The sequence below is a fragment of the Hipposideros armiger genome, unplaced genomic scaffold, assembly GCF_001890085.2.
Source record: "Hipposideros armiger isolate ML-2016 unplaced genomic scaffold, ASM189008v1 scaffold_75, whole genome shotgun sequence".
NCBI lineage: Eukaryota > Metazoa > Chordata > Mammalia > Chiroptera > Hipposideridae > Hipposideros > Hipposideros armiger.
The window spans coordinates 2,742,640-2,757,949 of NW_017731425.1; the positions used below are offsets into that span (position 1 = coordinate 2,742,640).

The 15,310-nt window shown below is 47.8% G+C and overlaps 1 protein-coding gene across 2 annotated transcripts in view; it reads right to left on the bottom strand.

Moving 5' to 3' along the window:
• Positions 1-15,310, bottom strand: part of ZNRF3 (zinc and ring finger 3) — a 171,188-nt gene that overhangs the window by 7,187 nt on the left and 148,691 nt on the right. For both annotated transcript variants that reach the window (XM_019643234.1, XM_019643233.1), the window contains exons 3-7: positions 4,952-5,026; positions 4,399-4,530; positions 2,931-3,041; positions 1,789-1,956; positions 132-234 (exon numbers count right to left, since the gene is read on the bottom strand). In XM_019643234.1, coding sequence (XP_019498779.1) covers positions 132-234; positions 1,789-1,956; positions 2,931-3,041; positions 4,399-4,530; positions 4,952-5,026 — 589 coding nt within the window. The remainder of the gene's footprint in view (positions 1-131; positions 235-1,788; positions 1,957-2,930; positions 3,042-4,398; positions 4,531-4,951; positions 5,027-15,310) is intronic.

Genomic DNA, 15,310 nt, shown 5'->3' on the forward strand with positions numbered 1-15,310 from the left:
CGCCTTCAAGTCCAGATGGCAATGCTGCAGCAGTTTTATCGCTCACCAGCCTGCAGCAAGTGTCACATTCTTGCTAGGCACTTGGTAGGGACATTGGCTCTTTAGCAATGATGGAGGCCAGCGACAATTACCTATGATGTTGTGTCGACAATGGGGGCAGGTGTGGTGCTGCAGCAGCCATGGGTCCACGCACTTCCTGTGAAAGCGGTGAGTACAGGGGATAACCCGCAGCTCCTGGGGAGGGAGAGAGGACAAACAGCCTGTTCCTGTGGAGCCCGGCATGGACCAAGGAGCCCTGGTCACCATGCCAGTCCCTCCTCATCTCAGCCCCATCTCTCGCTCAATTCCCAGACACATGGGTTCTAGGGAGAAGGAAATGGCCCCTCAGCCAACCCCAACCATAACCCTCAGTGTTAAGGGAGGAAGCACGCAGTTGCAGGCTTCTTTCTGGTCGACGGGGGAGGGCACTCACATTCATGCCACACGTGAGGGAAGACCAAAGTCCTGTGCTAATGCAGGTAGGCAGCCCGGGGGTGTGGAGAAAGCCCAGGACCATGGCATCTTTGGGAAGGTTGCCGCCTCCAGGTACTCGAATGGGGACGAGTACAAAGGAATATGCCCCAAACTCGTGATTAACAGGTCGGGCAGGCAAGGGGTGCAGTTCTCCCGTCCTCTCCTTCACTGGATTCCTGAACACTCACCTCGGGCACATGGTTTATAACAAAGCATCCTACGTGGAGAGGTGATGGGGTTTTCTGAGGCAGAACCGCCTCTGGAGTTCCTGATCCCAAGCACCGTCCAAATTTGCTAATTTTACTTTGTTTTTTCCCCCATTCTCTGACCAGCTCAACACAATCATATTCAAACAAATACCTAACGTTGTGCCTGACCTTGGCAAGTGTTCTCCCTATATTTTCTCATGTAACCTTCATGATAACTGAAGTGCAGGTCAGTCTTGGGCCCATGACACAATCATAGGCATAGAGAATGAAATCACTTGCCCAAGATCACAAAGCTAGAACCTGCCGGGGGCCAGGATTAGAACCCAGGCAGTTTGCCCCTATAGACAATGCAAGATGCTTAATGTAAGGACCTCTGTAAATCTCATTTTCCATCCAATAGTCCACAGGGCAGTGGAATACTTTCAAAGGGGCATCAAATGTCTGCAACTAATTCTGAAGTGGTTTACTCCCTAAATGTTTATGTATGCCTCTATCTAGAAAGAGAGTAAGCAAACATGGCAAAATTTAACAGTAGGTGATTCTAGGTTAATGATACAAGAATCATCGGATGATTCATGTAACTTTTACGAAGGTTTGAAAATTTCAGAATTAAAAGCTAGAAGGAAAAAAAAGAGGACACCACATCCCTTGTCTCTTTATAAGTAAAAGCACCAAATATTCCACAGAGCTTTGGAGGAGAGGTTTGTATCAAGTCAGGTCTCAGAGTTTTCAGAAGAGCAATTTTAAAATTAAGTCAACATGTGAGAAGGTTCTTAAAACCAGACATGTTCTGGCCTCTCAGATATTTCTGATCAACTTCCCAAATCACTTCCATTCAGCTGGGTCCTCTGGAGAGAGTGTCTGTGCACCGTGGCCACCCCCTTCTAGGGGGAAATAGCAGTTAGAATGTCTCAGACCATCCCCTTGAGACCTAGGCACTGAAGCCCTTCTGCTCCTGCAAAGCTGTGGGAAAAGGACATGGGGCCCTGTCCTTCTAGGTCCCGTTTTCCTCTGCTGACTGGTCCACCTCATCCCCATCTAGGACGGGCCTGGCCTCAGCCATTACCTCTCCGTCGATGTACTTCTCAAGGCAGATGGCACAGTCAGATGTGGAGCTGCTGCTGAGCGTGTCCAGGGCCCCACAGCTCCCCTCCCGGCGTCCCTTGTTCTTGGAGTTGAACTTCCTGGTTTCCATCTTCTCCAGAGCCTGCACAGCCAGCCTGTTCATGGAATTCTGCATGGCAGGATGTGGTCGGTGTTAGGGTCTAGCATGTCTTAACAGCTGTAGTCACCCCCAGGGCCATGGCACGTGATGAATCAGGACGGGCAAATGCTAGTCTCTATCAGGCCAGAACAGACTTTGGAGAAATCACTAAAAATTCAGACTGCCACAGCACAGATTTGCCAGATTCCTGAGTGTCCCCCGACATCAAACCAGGTTCTTCCCAGGACCAGCAGAGGTCTACTTCAATTACTTGGCCAACTCGGCAGGGCCCTGAGTCATTAACCTGCTCTGTGCCAAGGGTTCCTCCTCTTTACACTGAAGAAAGTTCTGAGGGCAAATGAGACAATGAGCGTGAGTGCTCAGCACTTGGCCAATGAGACGTGCTTGACAAACGCCAGCCACTGTTCTATTGGTGATGGCCATACAACCCTTGTGAGAACTCAGTGACTGCCCGCCAAGGTCCACCACCTCTCTCCTGAGATGTGCCACTGCTACCCGAAAGTCTGGTTCCCGCTTTTCATCACCCTCCATCCCCAAATCCTTCTTTCCTACATAGTGATGTGCCAGCTGGGGCACTAGAGTGCCTCCTGCATTCATTGAGAATCGTCTGCTGAGCCTGGCAGAGGCAGGTTCGGATTCAGCAGGTCTGGGCGGGGCCTGAGAGTCCGCATTTCTACCAAGTGCCCAGGGGATACTGATGCTATTGGTCCCCAGGTCAAGGCTCTAGGGTTCCACGTTAACATCTAAATATTTCTTTGGAAAAAACTCCAGGCTGGCAACAACCCCATGCTCAGCCTTTTTGGGACTGGACCTTTTGGAACAGAGAAGACACAGTGCTAGGAGCTGTGCTCTAGTTTTTCTCCATCTTTGTTTGTTGTTTCTGGGCCCCTGGGAACAGACTGCAGAGCTCAGGCTCCAGCCCTCATTTTCACCAGCGGCACAGCAGCGGGCATCAATGTCCATGGGCTGCTCTGAGGTATTACCTGACTGCGTCGCTGCTTCAGCTTGATTTTGACAAGGAGGATGAGGCAGACCAAGGAGACCACGACGAAGAAAGCCAGGAAAATCCCCATGTCGAAGTATTCCGTGGGTTGCTGGAACAGAGCACAGATACGGTGAGTCACAGCTCTCTTCAGCTGGAGGATCGGTGCACGGGCTGTGCTGGCTCAGGTCAGGATAAGGATGGGGCAACGAGGTGTGCTTCCCCTCATTTGCAGGAAACACCTGGGTTTCTGCTAACATGCACACTGTGTGCTATCCAGGCCCAGGTAGTACCCTCCAGTACGGCAATGGGGAAGCCAACAGCGCTCTCAGTCAGCCTCCTAAAGGCCAAGAGAATCCAGTTCATAAAGCCTACGTCCCCATGGAATAGCGTAGAGTTCGCTATAACCGGTAGGAGAGGCCCTTCCAAATAAACACAAATATCACATTTATGGGACAAAGGAGTGAGTGTCATGTTTTGAGGGAACAGTGATTACTAACCATATAATTAATGGTTTACAACAACTCAGAAAATTGTACTCTGCTTCCACAAATATCAGCTTCCACTCCAATGAGTCATATTTACCAGAGCACTCTTTTTTCCTTTAAGAAGAAGCCAACAAGTCAGTTCTTCAGCAAACTCCCTCTAGTTCTAGCTCTTACCTTTTTCCTCACGACTCACTCCCTCCTAAGACCTTGAGGCCACCTCATCTAGGACACGCCTTTAGACAACAGGAATAGAGTTTTGCTAAGCGAATGCTGTGGGTATCCAGATATTTTGTGCATGCAAAAGAATTATCCTCTATGTGAATATTGCCGTGCTTCTGAGGAGGAAATAAACCATTTATGGGGCACCTGTCCCAGGTTCCTAGAATCTTCAGCCTGAGGTTTGGACAGAAGATGCCAGACAAGAGGTAATGGCCAACACACTTAAGCCTTAAATGCTATTTATTAACCACCTGGAGATGAGGAACTTCAACCCCAGTTGAAAGCTAACTTTTCCAGACTCAAATATAAGTTAGGGGGTTTCAAAAACGCAATTTGCCCAATGGGGAAGAAGGAAGTACAGGCCTTTTTCTGCAGTCTAAGTCACATGGATGGAGGGAGACATGGGGAGCTGAATGCTGGGTATTCTTTCCCTTCAATCCTCCTCAGTCAGCCTTTCAGAAGGAGATGGGACAGATGAGAAAGGACGAGAGGTTACCAAGAGAGAGCGCTGGGTGGAAGAGACCAGAGACATCATCACATGCCTCCTCTATTTCTGGCAGGACTTTTCAAATCCTCTCTACAAGAACACTGGTGAAATTTCTCCCTGGCCTCCAGCCTTTTACCTGACCTAAACCTGAAGGAACCTGGGGGCGCACCAGCATTTCAGACAGAAAGAAGACAGGAGCCAAAGCCCAAAGGGAATAGAGGTGCAGGTGGCAGCAGAGAAGGTGCCGGGTGTGGTCAGCCAGGGCGGAGGCTCACTCGAGGGGGGCGGTGCTGAATCCTTGCCCGAGCCACTTTCTGCTTGTTGACGATGTTCATCAGCTTGATGGCATCTGCACCCTTCACATACACAACTGGCCTCTTGAGCGGGTCTTCCGAACCCTGGTTTAGCTAAGGAAGAAGAGATGCCCCTGGTTAGAAGGTGTGCTTCCTTTAAGCAGCAGGAGAGAGATTAAGGAAGGCCGGAGGAAAAGAATACTAAATACCGGTTTGGAAAGCCTCAAACTCCTCTAGCGTTATAGCCTTCGAGCTTTCAGAAGGTCAAGGCTGAGGATGATGCTTGTTTTAGGACGGGCAAGCTGAAGGTCCGGAAGGGTCTTTGAAAATGCCTCCCCCACCCCCAACTTCTTGGCTCTTAACCCCTCTCAAGAGACTTGCCTTGGAGTATGATATTTCAACATGGATACCTAATGTCAGCAGGCATGTGCAAAGGCCCTGAGATGAGGGTGACATGACTGTGACAAGCTAAGCCAACTAAAGGAAGTGCTTCCCTCAGGAAGACTGCAGTGTTGGCACGGCCCAAGGAGTTTACCTGGTCGATAGCTTCTGGGTTTTCAGACACATCAAAGATGACTGCGGTGGCTCCCCGCTGCACTGCTCGCTTGGCCTGGCAGAGTAAAAAAGAGCAGGTTGGCACTCTGGTCCTGTTACTTTCCCAAAGCTGGCCTTGGAAATCAGACCTGTATTCCACTGTAGAACCTGACAGTTACCAACTTAGGTGACTTTGGGCAAGTTATTAACTTTCCTAAGCTTCATCTTTCCCATCTGTAAAAGAAGGGGGGGGGGTGTAAGGGGGGCATGCTACCTACCTTGCAGTTCTCCTGAGAACCAGATGAGTTAGCATAGGTGAAAATAAATAACTGGGTACTCAGCTAACCTTTGTCTTCCTATCCAGCCTAAACATTAAAAACCAACTACCAACCAACAACCTGCCCAGTCAGCATAAAGGTATTGGTTTCACTATTTTCTGCTATGAACACAAGAGTCATTGGCAGCCAAAGCAAATGCCTTTGGTCCTTCTCTTGTGGTCCTTCTTCCTTCCCATGTCATCCAGCACTGCAGTTAGAATAGCATCCTAAATATTTCTGAAGGAATCTCGAAATGGTCCATTTTAATAACTGACATAAGCAGGAGACTTTTGGAGACGCTGTCAGAGGGACAAGCTACGAGAAATCATTATAAATGGGGATTTAGAGCAGTTGGCTGCCAAGCCTGGCCACACATCAAAAACCACTTGGGCATTTTATTTTGTAAAGCAGATTTCCTGGCTCAAACCACAGAGACTGATTCAACAGGACTGGAGGAAGGCCCAGGAAACTGAGTTCTGAAATATTTCTGAGGGATCCTGGTGCTTCAACCACTCGGGGAACTATTGATCGGAGATGTGAGATGAGGATGTTTTGGGAACAAATGAGAAGGGGTGAGATTACTGGGGAAAAGGATTCCCTTCCATCCCAACGGGCCTTCTACCTCTATGTGCAGCTAAAGTGGACAATGGGGGGTAGAATCTGTGAGAAAGAAAGACATAAGACATACCCCCGCTTTTAGGAAACCAGATCTTGTTAGGGAAGTAAGATATCTCTAACATGTAGGGAAAAAACCAAAATAAAACAAACAAACAAAACCACCTATAAGATGGGCAAGTGATGGCTAGTGCTCAGAGGTCAAGAAAGTCTCTATGGGCCAGAGTGCTTGAGAAAGAATAAAATCTTATAAAATCTGAATTCCTTCCATAGGAATAATCACTCTACAAGAAGGCGGCATAAGAAAGCACTGAACTCACGCAGATGTGAGTGTGGCTAGACCAATGGCTCCACCAGCCCACTAGAGGGCAGTCGTATCCCACAGCTTTTACAATTCTCTGTCCTTTGCAGGGAACAAGCAGGACAGTGAAATCCTCAGGGATACCCCCAAGTCCTCCACAACTTAACAAACCCAGGCACCCTGGGTGCTGTGCTGCAGAAACTGTCCTAGTTCTGTTGGGGTCTCTTTCTTGTTGAACTGAGATTCAATGTATTTAATGTCTCCTCTGCTACTTCTTCATCCCACCCCATTTTATCACCAGAATGCTGCAGTCAGGAGTAACTCTTAGGAGCTATTTATGGCTCTGCCACTGAGAAGCTGCCAACGGTGGGCAAGTCACCGAATCTCAGCTTCAGCCTCATTTCCCCAGGAGGAAGGAGCCTATGTCATTATGACTAAGGTCCCTTCCAGTTGCTGTCTTGAACATTCAACTGAGAGGCAGGGGACTGTCCAGAGCGACCGAGAAAGTGCCGCAGTTGCCCTGTCACCCACCTCTAGCAGAAAAGGACATGATAGCACAGCGAGAAAGTTTGAGGCCAGGTGGCATCACTTTCCTCCATAAAACTCTTTAGGGGCACAGACTCCTTTGCCTGAAGCCAACAGCTCACGGACCCCAGAGTTAGCAGTGAGTAGGGGCTTGCGTTATCTGCTCAGGTGGTGTCCCAGTCTTTTTCACACACTTTCCCAAGGTGTAGAAGGGCCCTGAGGAATAGCAGGAAAACAAGGTAACAAATAGGACCTCTGGTTCCTTTATTTGGCTTTCATTCCACGATCAAGCACATCAAACAGCACCCGAGGGGAATGTGCGTTCAGAAACGTCTTAATCGGGAGCACCCAGCACCTCCCGCTTTGATGCTGGCGCACCTGGAGAGTCTAATGGCCGCAGGATGAAAGCCTGCAAGCCTTCAGCCTCCTCACGTGGCCTTCCCATGCTTTCAGGCCTCCCTGCTCCACACAAACGGGAAGTCTCAGGGCTTTGGAAGTGAGGCATAACCCACCTGGGACAGGCACTTTTTAAAAGATATTTGAAATAAAAATCCAGGAGGGTTGACCCATCTCCTGGTTTCTACAGTGAAGATAGCAGGTCAAGAATAAGGTGCTTAAATCCCACTTAATTCCTTAACCTCAGACACAACCAGGCTAACGCATGGGCTCCAAGTACAAACATTTTGTTGGAAAAGGATAATTCTCCCAGTTGACTTCCTTTGAGAATTACGTTTAATGTAAGCTGCTATTAAAATAAGGCTGCATTTCCTGCACATACGAGGACTGGGCAGGAGGAGAATCAACACAGGATCCTACTGAGAACTTGCCTGTCAGGAGCCGACTCAGGATTTAAAATAGGCCACGAATAATCCATATTTAGAAAATGACACATTTATTATACTAGTCCCAAAGCAAATTAAAAAACACAGAACACCATTTGGTCACACTTTCCCCCTCACCACACGTCTTCGGTTTGATGGATGACACATATAAAAAATCTTCATATTTTAGATCGTTCATCTTCTTACCGAGCCACGCTTGGGCCAGAATAATATTTCAAAACCAAGCTAAACCATCTCTGGGAGAGTACCAGTCTTGTGATTGCCAGAATCCCCATCTTTATAACGTCCAAAATTCTCAAGACAAGGCTGTTTCATAGAAAGGACGGGAAAGATGCAGCCTGGTAGATGTTGCTCGAGGAAGGTCACTGGTCAACCAGGCTAGTCACAGAAGGCAGTCACCCTCGCACTGTGCACAGGCCGGAAGGGAAGAAGAGCACGAGAAGGGTGTGAGCAGCAGAAAACAGGTGGGGAGTGTCGGCAGTCCTCCGAGAAGGCTGTCGTGGTTCTTTCTTTACCTTTCCAGGGCTGCAAGACCTGAGGCTAGACAATACCCATCACCACTGAGACAAGTATCAAAAGTACAGACATCCGCACACTTATATTTGGCAAAGTACACAATTTCGAGCCCTAGAAGACAGGGTCCTACTACAGTTGGCACTTACAGCAATGCAAGACTCCTATGGTTGGTTATTCAATAAGTGTTTATTCTAAATGAAAGAGAGCTTGCCTGGGATCATACTCTTGGGTTATTGTCCCTGAACGTGGATGTGGTTTTCCCCTAAGGAAGTGCTTCTCTATCAATCTGATTGAGGGGTTTTTTTTTGTTTTGTTTTGTTTTCTTTTTAAAGTTTGGGCCAAACTGATGACATGTGCTGGAGAGCAAGATCTCAAATGTGAATGGGGCATTCTGATGAGAATAGTTCCATCACTACCTTGTGGGTGGGAAAACTTAAAGCCTAAAGTCTGCTTTAGTTTCCATTAAATTCAGGAAATCCAGTCAGGAACGGATCTGGCACTTTACCCGTGTGTGCAGTTGTGTATACCCAGGCTTTGTTTGGGGCTCGGTCCCACCCCATACCTACTCCTCGGAGGCCCTGGGCATATACTCCACTTTTCACCTGTTGTTCATCTGTTTGTCAAGCACTGGATGTGGTGTCCCCAGTGCCTAATCTTTATTGTAGAAAAACTTTGACAGAATACAACCTTAATGGGAAATAACCCAAAAGATGACTAACAATCTCCTTTGTCCTCAACTCCTGACCGTGTGATAACCAAGGAAGCAGGAGTATTAGTGCTGATTTGAAGACATGTGTCTTCAACCTCTTACAGAAAGTTCTGACATAGGAGGGCTGCTTTTTTTGCTTTTATTGAATAAAAATTTGCATTCTGTTGGTTTTTCTGAACTTTCATAAGCTTACAACAAGTCATTAAAAATTCTTTGTAAATATCTTTAAGGCTGTGATATATCTCTTCATTTCTCTCCTCACTCGTATATTTTTTTATATTTGGGCTATTCCAGTTTTTTACTGTTATAATTAGTGCTACATTAGAAACATCTTGGCTTATATTTCCAATTTCCTTAGCATGGAGGCTCAGGGCTGAAAAATATGAAGATTATTAAGAATCAATACAATCCACATTTAATGTCCCTCCTTATAAACCCATGCAATTCAACTGATCTGCAGTGATGACAAGATAGGACGGCACAGACAACACAAGACAAATTTGTCAAGAGACTTAACTTCTGGATAAACTGGCCTATTGGTGAGCTGGCTAGGAGAAGGAAGTCAGTTTGAGAATAACTGCATGATACATACTTCACACACAGAAACACACTCCAGAGTGAACAATGAGTTGATCATACCTATCCTACTGATTCTTCAAGGTCAAGTTCATGTGCGACCCCTCCCATAAGACTGACAAGTGCTTCTCTTTAGTCAAAAACAGCTCTTATCCCTTTCTGAGCCCTAGTATCTCTAAAGATTTCTCCTCTGCTGCTTACCGCTTTCTGTGATGCATTTTCCCTCCCCCAGATAGGACCATCTTTAGTGTTTTCGCTATTATAAAGGTAGAATGTGCTCGATGGGAAAATTGTAATACAGCAGGTCCTCAAATAACATTGTTTTGTTCTAACATTGATGAGAAGGAAAAAAAAATCGATTCCTGGTCGGGCCACTGTCTGTGTGGAGTTTGCACATTTTCCCCATGTTTACGTGGGTTTTTCTCTGGAGACTTGGGTTTCCTCCCACATCCCAAAGATGTGCACGTGAGGGGAACTGGCGTGTCTACACTGTCCCAGATGGAGGGGGACGGAGACGTGCACCCTACAATGGGCGGGCGCCCTGTCCAGGGTGGGTTCCCGCCTTGCGCCCTGACCTGTAATAAACAGGTTGGAAAATAATGTTCTTTCTTGTTTTTATTCATCTTTCTTAAGTGTATGTATAGCCCACATTTATTTCAATGTTTAATAGAAGTGTTTTGGGTCTTTATTTAGAAGTTGGGTGATCATAATGGTTTTGTGATCAGAAATATGCCGTAGGAATTTAACTCCTGTTTATATCAATTAGCCTGTGGTAAAATTGGTTTCATTTTACTTAAAGTTGCAGTTTCCAAGAACCTATCGACAATGTTAAATGAGGACTCACTGTAATTCAGAAATTAAAAGCAAAAAATAACCCATCCATTAACACCCTATATCCCAGCTTTAGAACATAACTGTGGTTTATATCCTTCCATGGTTTTTTAAAGACCCATATATACGAGTATTAGCAGGAATAAAATGTATATGTATACATTCATATATCATACTTAAAAATAAGTTGGATATATATACTGTTCTGTGCTCTGCTATGTTCCCCCTTAATGCAACAATTTACTCAACATTATATGTATGGAAGTTGAAAAATGTTCAGGGCCGGCCAAGTGGCGCATTGGTTAAGAGCTGGCTTGGGAGGCCAGCTCTGAGCAGCAGAGCCCCGGTTCGGATCCCACATAAGGGCCAGTGACACTGCCCTCTACAGCTAAGATGGTGAACAACAGCTTGACCTGGAGCTGGGCTTCCATGAGTCGCTGGCGACGGCGTAGGCTGCAGCCCCTGCTGCAGTGGGCTGCCATAAGCTACCTTGTGTAGCCAGCAGCCAGCATGAGCGGCTGGCAGCCGGTGTGAGCTGCCAAGAGCCGCCGTGAGCGGCCGTCCAGAGGCCGGTGACCGATCTGCCTCACCCGGGAAGAGGGCAATGATAATACCAACATGGGCCAGTGAAACAACGTCCTCCACAACTAGACTGAAGAACAAAAACGACAGCAATTTGTCTGTTCCCCTTCCCCCAATTCCCCAATAAAATCTTAAAAAAAAGAAGAAAAATGTTCCTTCTTTTTATGAGCGACATGTATTATTCCATTGTTTGGTTGTACCAGAACTTAAGACTGTAGACCCTGATGAGCATTAGAGAATTTCTACATTTTCTCCATTATAAACACTGCTGTATTTATAACCTCATACTCACATTCTGGTAGCATCCATTCTTAAAATAAATAGCTATAAGTGGTCCTGCTGGAGTCAGAGGGCAGAGACATCTTACACATAAATGACTCGCCTGGGGCTCAGCTAACCAGGTTAACCTGCCCTCGGGGTCTAAGGGAGCCAGGTAGATCTTACTGACCAGTCTGTGTGCCCCATAAAACCTAACAAAGCAGACTGCCCTGGGCGTGATCCATACCCAACAAATTAACATAGTAGGCAGGAACAGAGTTGAATTCTATTTGTAGTGCCATTTATTATTTGTTTAACAGTAGTAATTAGCCAGTTACTACATGTGCTAGGCCCTGGGGATACACACAGCAGTGAGCAGCAAGGTGGCAGATCTCTCTGAAGAGGCCAGGGGAGTCTTAAGGAATAGTCTTGAGAGTTTAGCTCCACGGGCAAATAGGTAAGAAACTAGGACCATGGGATCACTTATTGCATGTCTCTATAGTAGCTTTCCCCAAAATACATATCAGGAAATGAGATTTTCTGGGTCAGTGTCCTTTCAAAAATGCTGCACATTCTCCGGTTTTTACCCAACATTTACAGAGCACATTAATATGCTAGAGACTCTTTTCCACCCGGTGTCCCCAGTTTTTTTGGACACACGTCCTTTTTGAAGCAACTCCTGTCAACACCCTCTCTTCCGTGGCCGACATTTTGGGACTCAACGCTCCATGGTGTATGGTACACTCAGGTGAGAAGAGAGTCATCCCCCAGTCACTCCCTCACTCTAACTCACAGAGAAGGCTGAGGGATGTGACACATACACATTTTGATCTGGAAAACAATGATGTGTAAAGAATATACACATCGTGGGGCTGGCCAAGTGGCTCAGTTGGTTAAGAGTTGGCTTAAGAACGTGAGCTCTGAGCAACAGGGCCGCTGGGTTGATTCCCACATGGGCAGTGACACTGCGCCCGAGCTGCGCTGTCGCTGAGCTACCAAAAGGTGGCAGGGTGGCCCAGCTGGTGTAACAACAAGATTGTTTGTTCGATGGTGGGCTATGCCCACCTGCAACTACGACTGAACTTGGCATCTTGAGCTGAGCTGCTGCCCGGAGGGCTCAGTGGATAGAGTGTGTGCTCCTAACAACAAGGCTGCTGGTTTGACTCCCGCATGGGATGGTGATTACGCCCATCCGCAACTAAGATTGAACACAGCACCTTGAGCTTAGAGGCCACGAGCTGCTGACAGGGAAGCCAGATGGCAACTGGCGCCCTCCACAACGAAGACTGAAGAACAACTTGGCTGGTTCCCTTCCCAAATTCCCTAACACTGTCTCCCTCTCCCAATAAAATCTTCAAAAAAAAAAAAGTCTATACTCATCGCCATCTGAATAAGATCGTTTTTGGTATGAAAACATTCAATGATACAGTTCAATCTGCAAAGTATTTAAGAGGGCCAACGGTGTGTCAGACACCCCAAGAAAGATATAAGCCAGGGCCTTTTTTTTTTAGAGGTGTCTGTCATTGCACACTTGCTGTTGTCCTGGGGGAAGAGATCGTGCACGGCAGGGAGCAGGATGGGGCACTGAGGTCTCTTCGTGTCGCACCCAAGTGAGTGTTCCCTGTGGCTCCCCTCTGACACTCTGCTATAGCAGTCTGACCCAAGGTGGCAGAAACCATGACTGCAGAGCATCCGAAATGGCACTAGAGTCCCAGGAGTTCGTTTCCATGATTTGGCATCAGCATTCTGCTTCAGCCTGGGTCCCCAAGTTCCTTCTGTGGCTATTTCCAGGGCAGAGCATGCTGCCCCAGACATCTGTGGGCCATTTTTTGTGCAGGCTGATATGGGTGTGTGCGGTCTTGCCATGGGCCTACTTTTCATCCAATTCTTCCTTCCTACAACCTGACTCCCTCCTCAGGGAAGTGCCCCCCATCCCCACCCCACCCTCACCAGCTCCCCGAAGAGGCCAAGCCAAACCAAAGCTCTTTGCCCTCACCCCTACACTCAACAGCTTACCAAGTTTTGCTGATTCCATCCTCCAAAACCATCCATTGTTTTTCCATCCCCACTGCTGCTACCCTGTCCAGGGCACCAGACTTTTCACATGACTCACAACATCCTCACTTAGGAGTCCCCTAGCCCACCCCGCCTGCCACCCAGTGTGGTCTCCATGTAGCGGCAGAGGGACCTTTGTAAAAATCACAGATCTGACCTGCACCACTCCCCTCCAACAACTCAGCACTGCTCTTGGGATAAGATGTGAACTCCCCACTGCTTATAGCAAACTCAACACGCCAGCCTCCCGAGTCTAACTAGGCTGAGCGTCCATGAGTTCTCTGACCGCCTGTGCCCTTCCCGCTGAGGGACACACCACCTCCCCCACACCCACACTGCTAGCCTTTACCTCTTCTCTCATTCAGCTAAGGTGTTATTCCCTCACACTGTTCATGCCTGTGGCCTGACTGTGCCCCACCATTGCGGCTCTTATGACATCACACTGTAATTGTTTCCTTAAAGTGCCTCCCTCACTAGATGGCAGCCAATGTGTCCGACTTCTTTCCTGCTGAATTATCAGAATCCGGCACAGGGCCTGGCACCAGGTAAATGGCCAAGAAATGTTTGTTGATTAACCTAAAAAGGATCAGCTTTTGCCCTCGGGGTTAGTATCAAAGACCCTGGGTCCTGGACTCTAAACACAGACTACAGCTCACTCCTGGCCACCTGATCTCCTTTGACTCTGAAATTGAGAAAGGTCCACTCTTTACCAGATCTTCGTGGAACTCAAGATTCTCCACACTTCGGATTTTCAGGATTTGGTTTCTTACTAACCAAACACACGCAACTTGTGCTATAGTTTGCTGATGGGCCTTTGATTTAAGGTGGTTCGTTCTAAAGCAGGCATTACTGTCTCTGGGCAACTTTGACCTCAGCCACTAAAATTGGCTCTGCCTGGCTGTGGATCTTTATCAGGCCCCAGGCCTCTGTGTGAGCACATCTTTGATGTCAAAGCGCTTAGAAAACAAGTCCGTGCACTTGCAATGTTTGTTCCTTCTGCTCTCAGGAGGAATGCAAGTCCCCTCTAGAAATCTCACCAAAGGAAAGCTGACGAAACGACTACCCCTGGGCACATCCACAGGAACAGATGGCACGAGATGTGGATTTTTACAGTTTCCTTCCATTATCATTTAGGAGACGGAAAAGATGATGGCGTCTACCCTGAACCCTGTAGAGAAAGATGGCCTGCACAGAACAGGGGCCCATCCCCAGAAAGTGCGTGGATTCTGGCCTGCCCTCCCCACCTGGTAGGAAGATCTGGAGCTTGGCCTTCTGGGTGAACTGGCCGCAGATCCCAAACTCACAAATTCAATGGTTTGGGGCAATAAGAGAACGAAGCAAAGGCTTGAGAGAGGCACATCCACCTGAGGCCTGAGCCTTGCACACGATTGCCAGAAACACAGGGCACCAGTACTAAGCCCTGCTTATGTTGCCACTGCTTCCAGGCCTGCTCCTGTGGTCAGGGAGAGGCAAGGGACTGTGAACACGGATGGAGACCAACCAGCCAGTCCCAGAGACTGGCCACGCCTGACGCCCATCAGTCTCTCTTGGCTGGTCCTCCCTGAGTCCAAACAGCAGGGACTCACTGGGTCCCTTTATGCCCCTCCCTCTGGAGGCCACTAAGTGGATTTTAAACCCTCCCTCCTCACTTTTTCCTTTCCTCCTCCCCAGCATTCTTCACTTAGTAGTGACCACCCAGGCACCAGGCTCTTGATCATTCTGGTCAGTTGCTGTTGCCTGAAGCATGAGTCACACTGTGCAACAGGGGACACTCTTGCCAGGCAAGGGGGCTTGCAAGGCCTGTCTCACCCAGGGCCTTGTTTTCCTACAGAAACCTTTCATTCCATAGGAAATGAGGTCACACACCACAGCACATGGGTAACGAGTGAGAAAAACCTGGTACCGTGAAGGGGGCTGGTGTCAGAATAAAGTGACCAGGGAAAGGACCCTCGCACCCACAAACCACCAGGGGATCCACCTGCCACTCTGGGGGAATTTGTAGGGAGGGGGTAAGAAAGAAGGGGATCCACATAGCTTAAAAAATAACCTGGTTTCTTTTAAAGAATATACAACATATATGATTTTACCAAACCAAACTTGTAATTTACTTTCATGACTTGGAGCCCTTAATTCATAGCCTAAAGGGGGTCGACACACACAACAGTTGCAGAGGAACGGGGACCGTGGGTGGGGGTTTGCTGGGCTGCCAGGCCTTTTCACTTTCGGGGGTGGG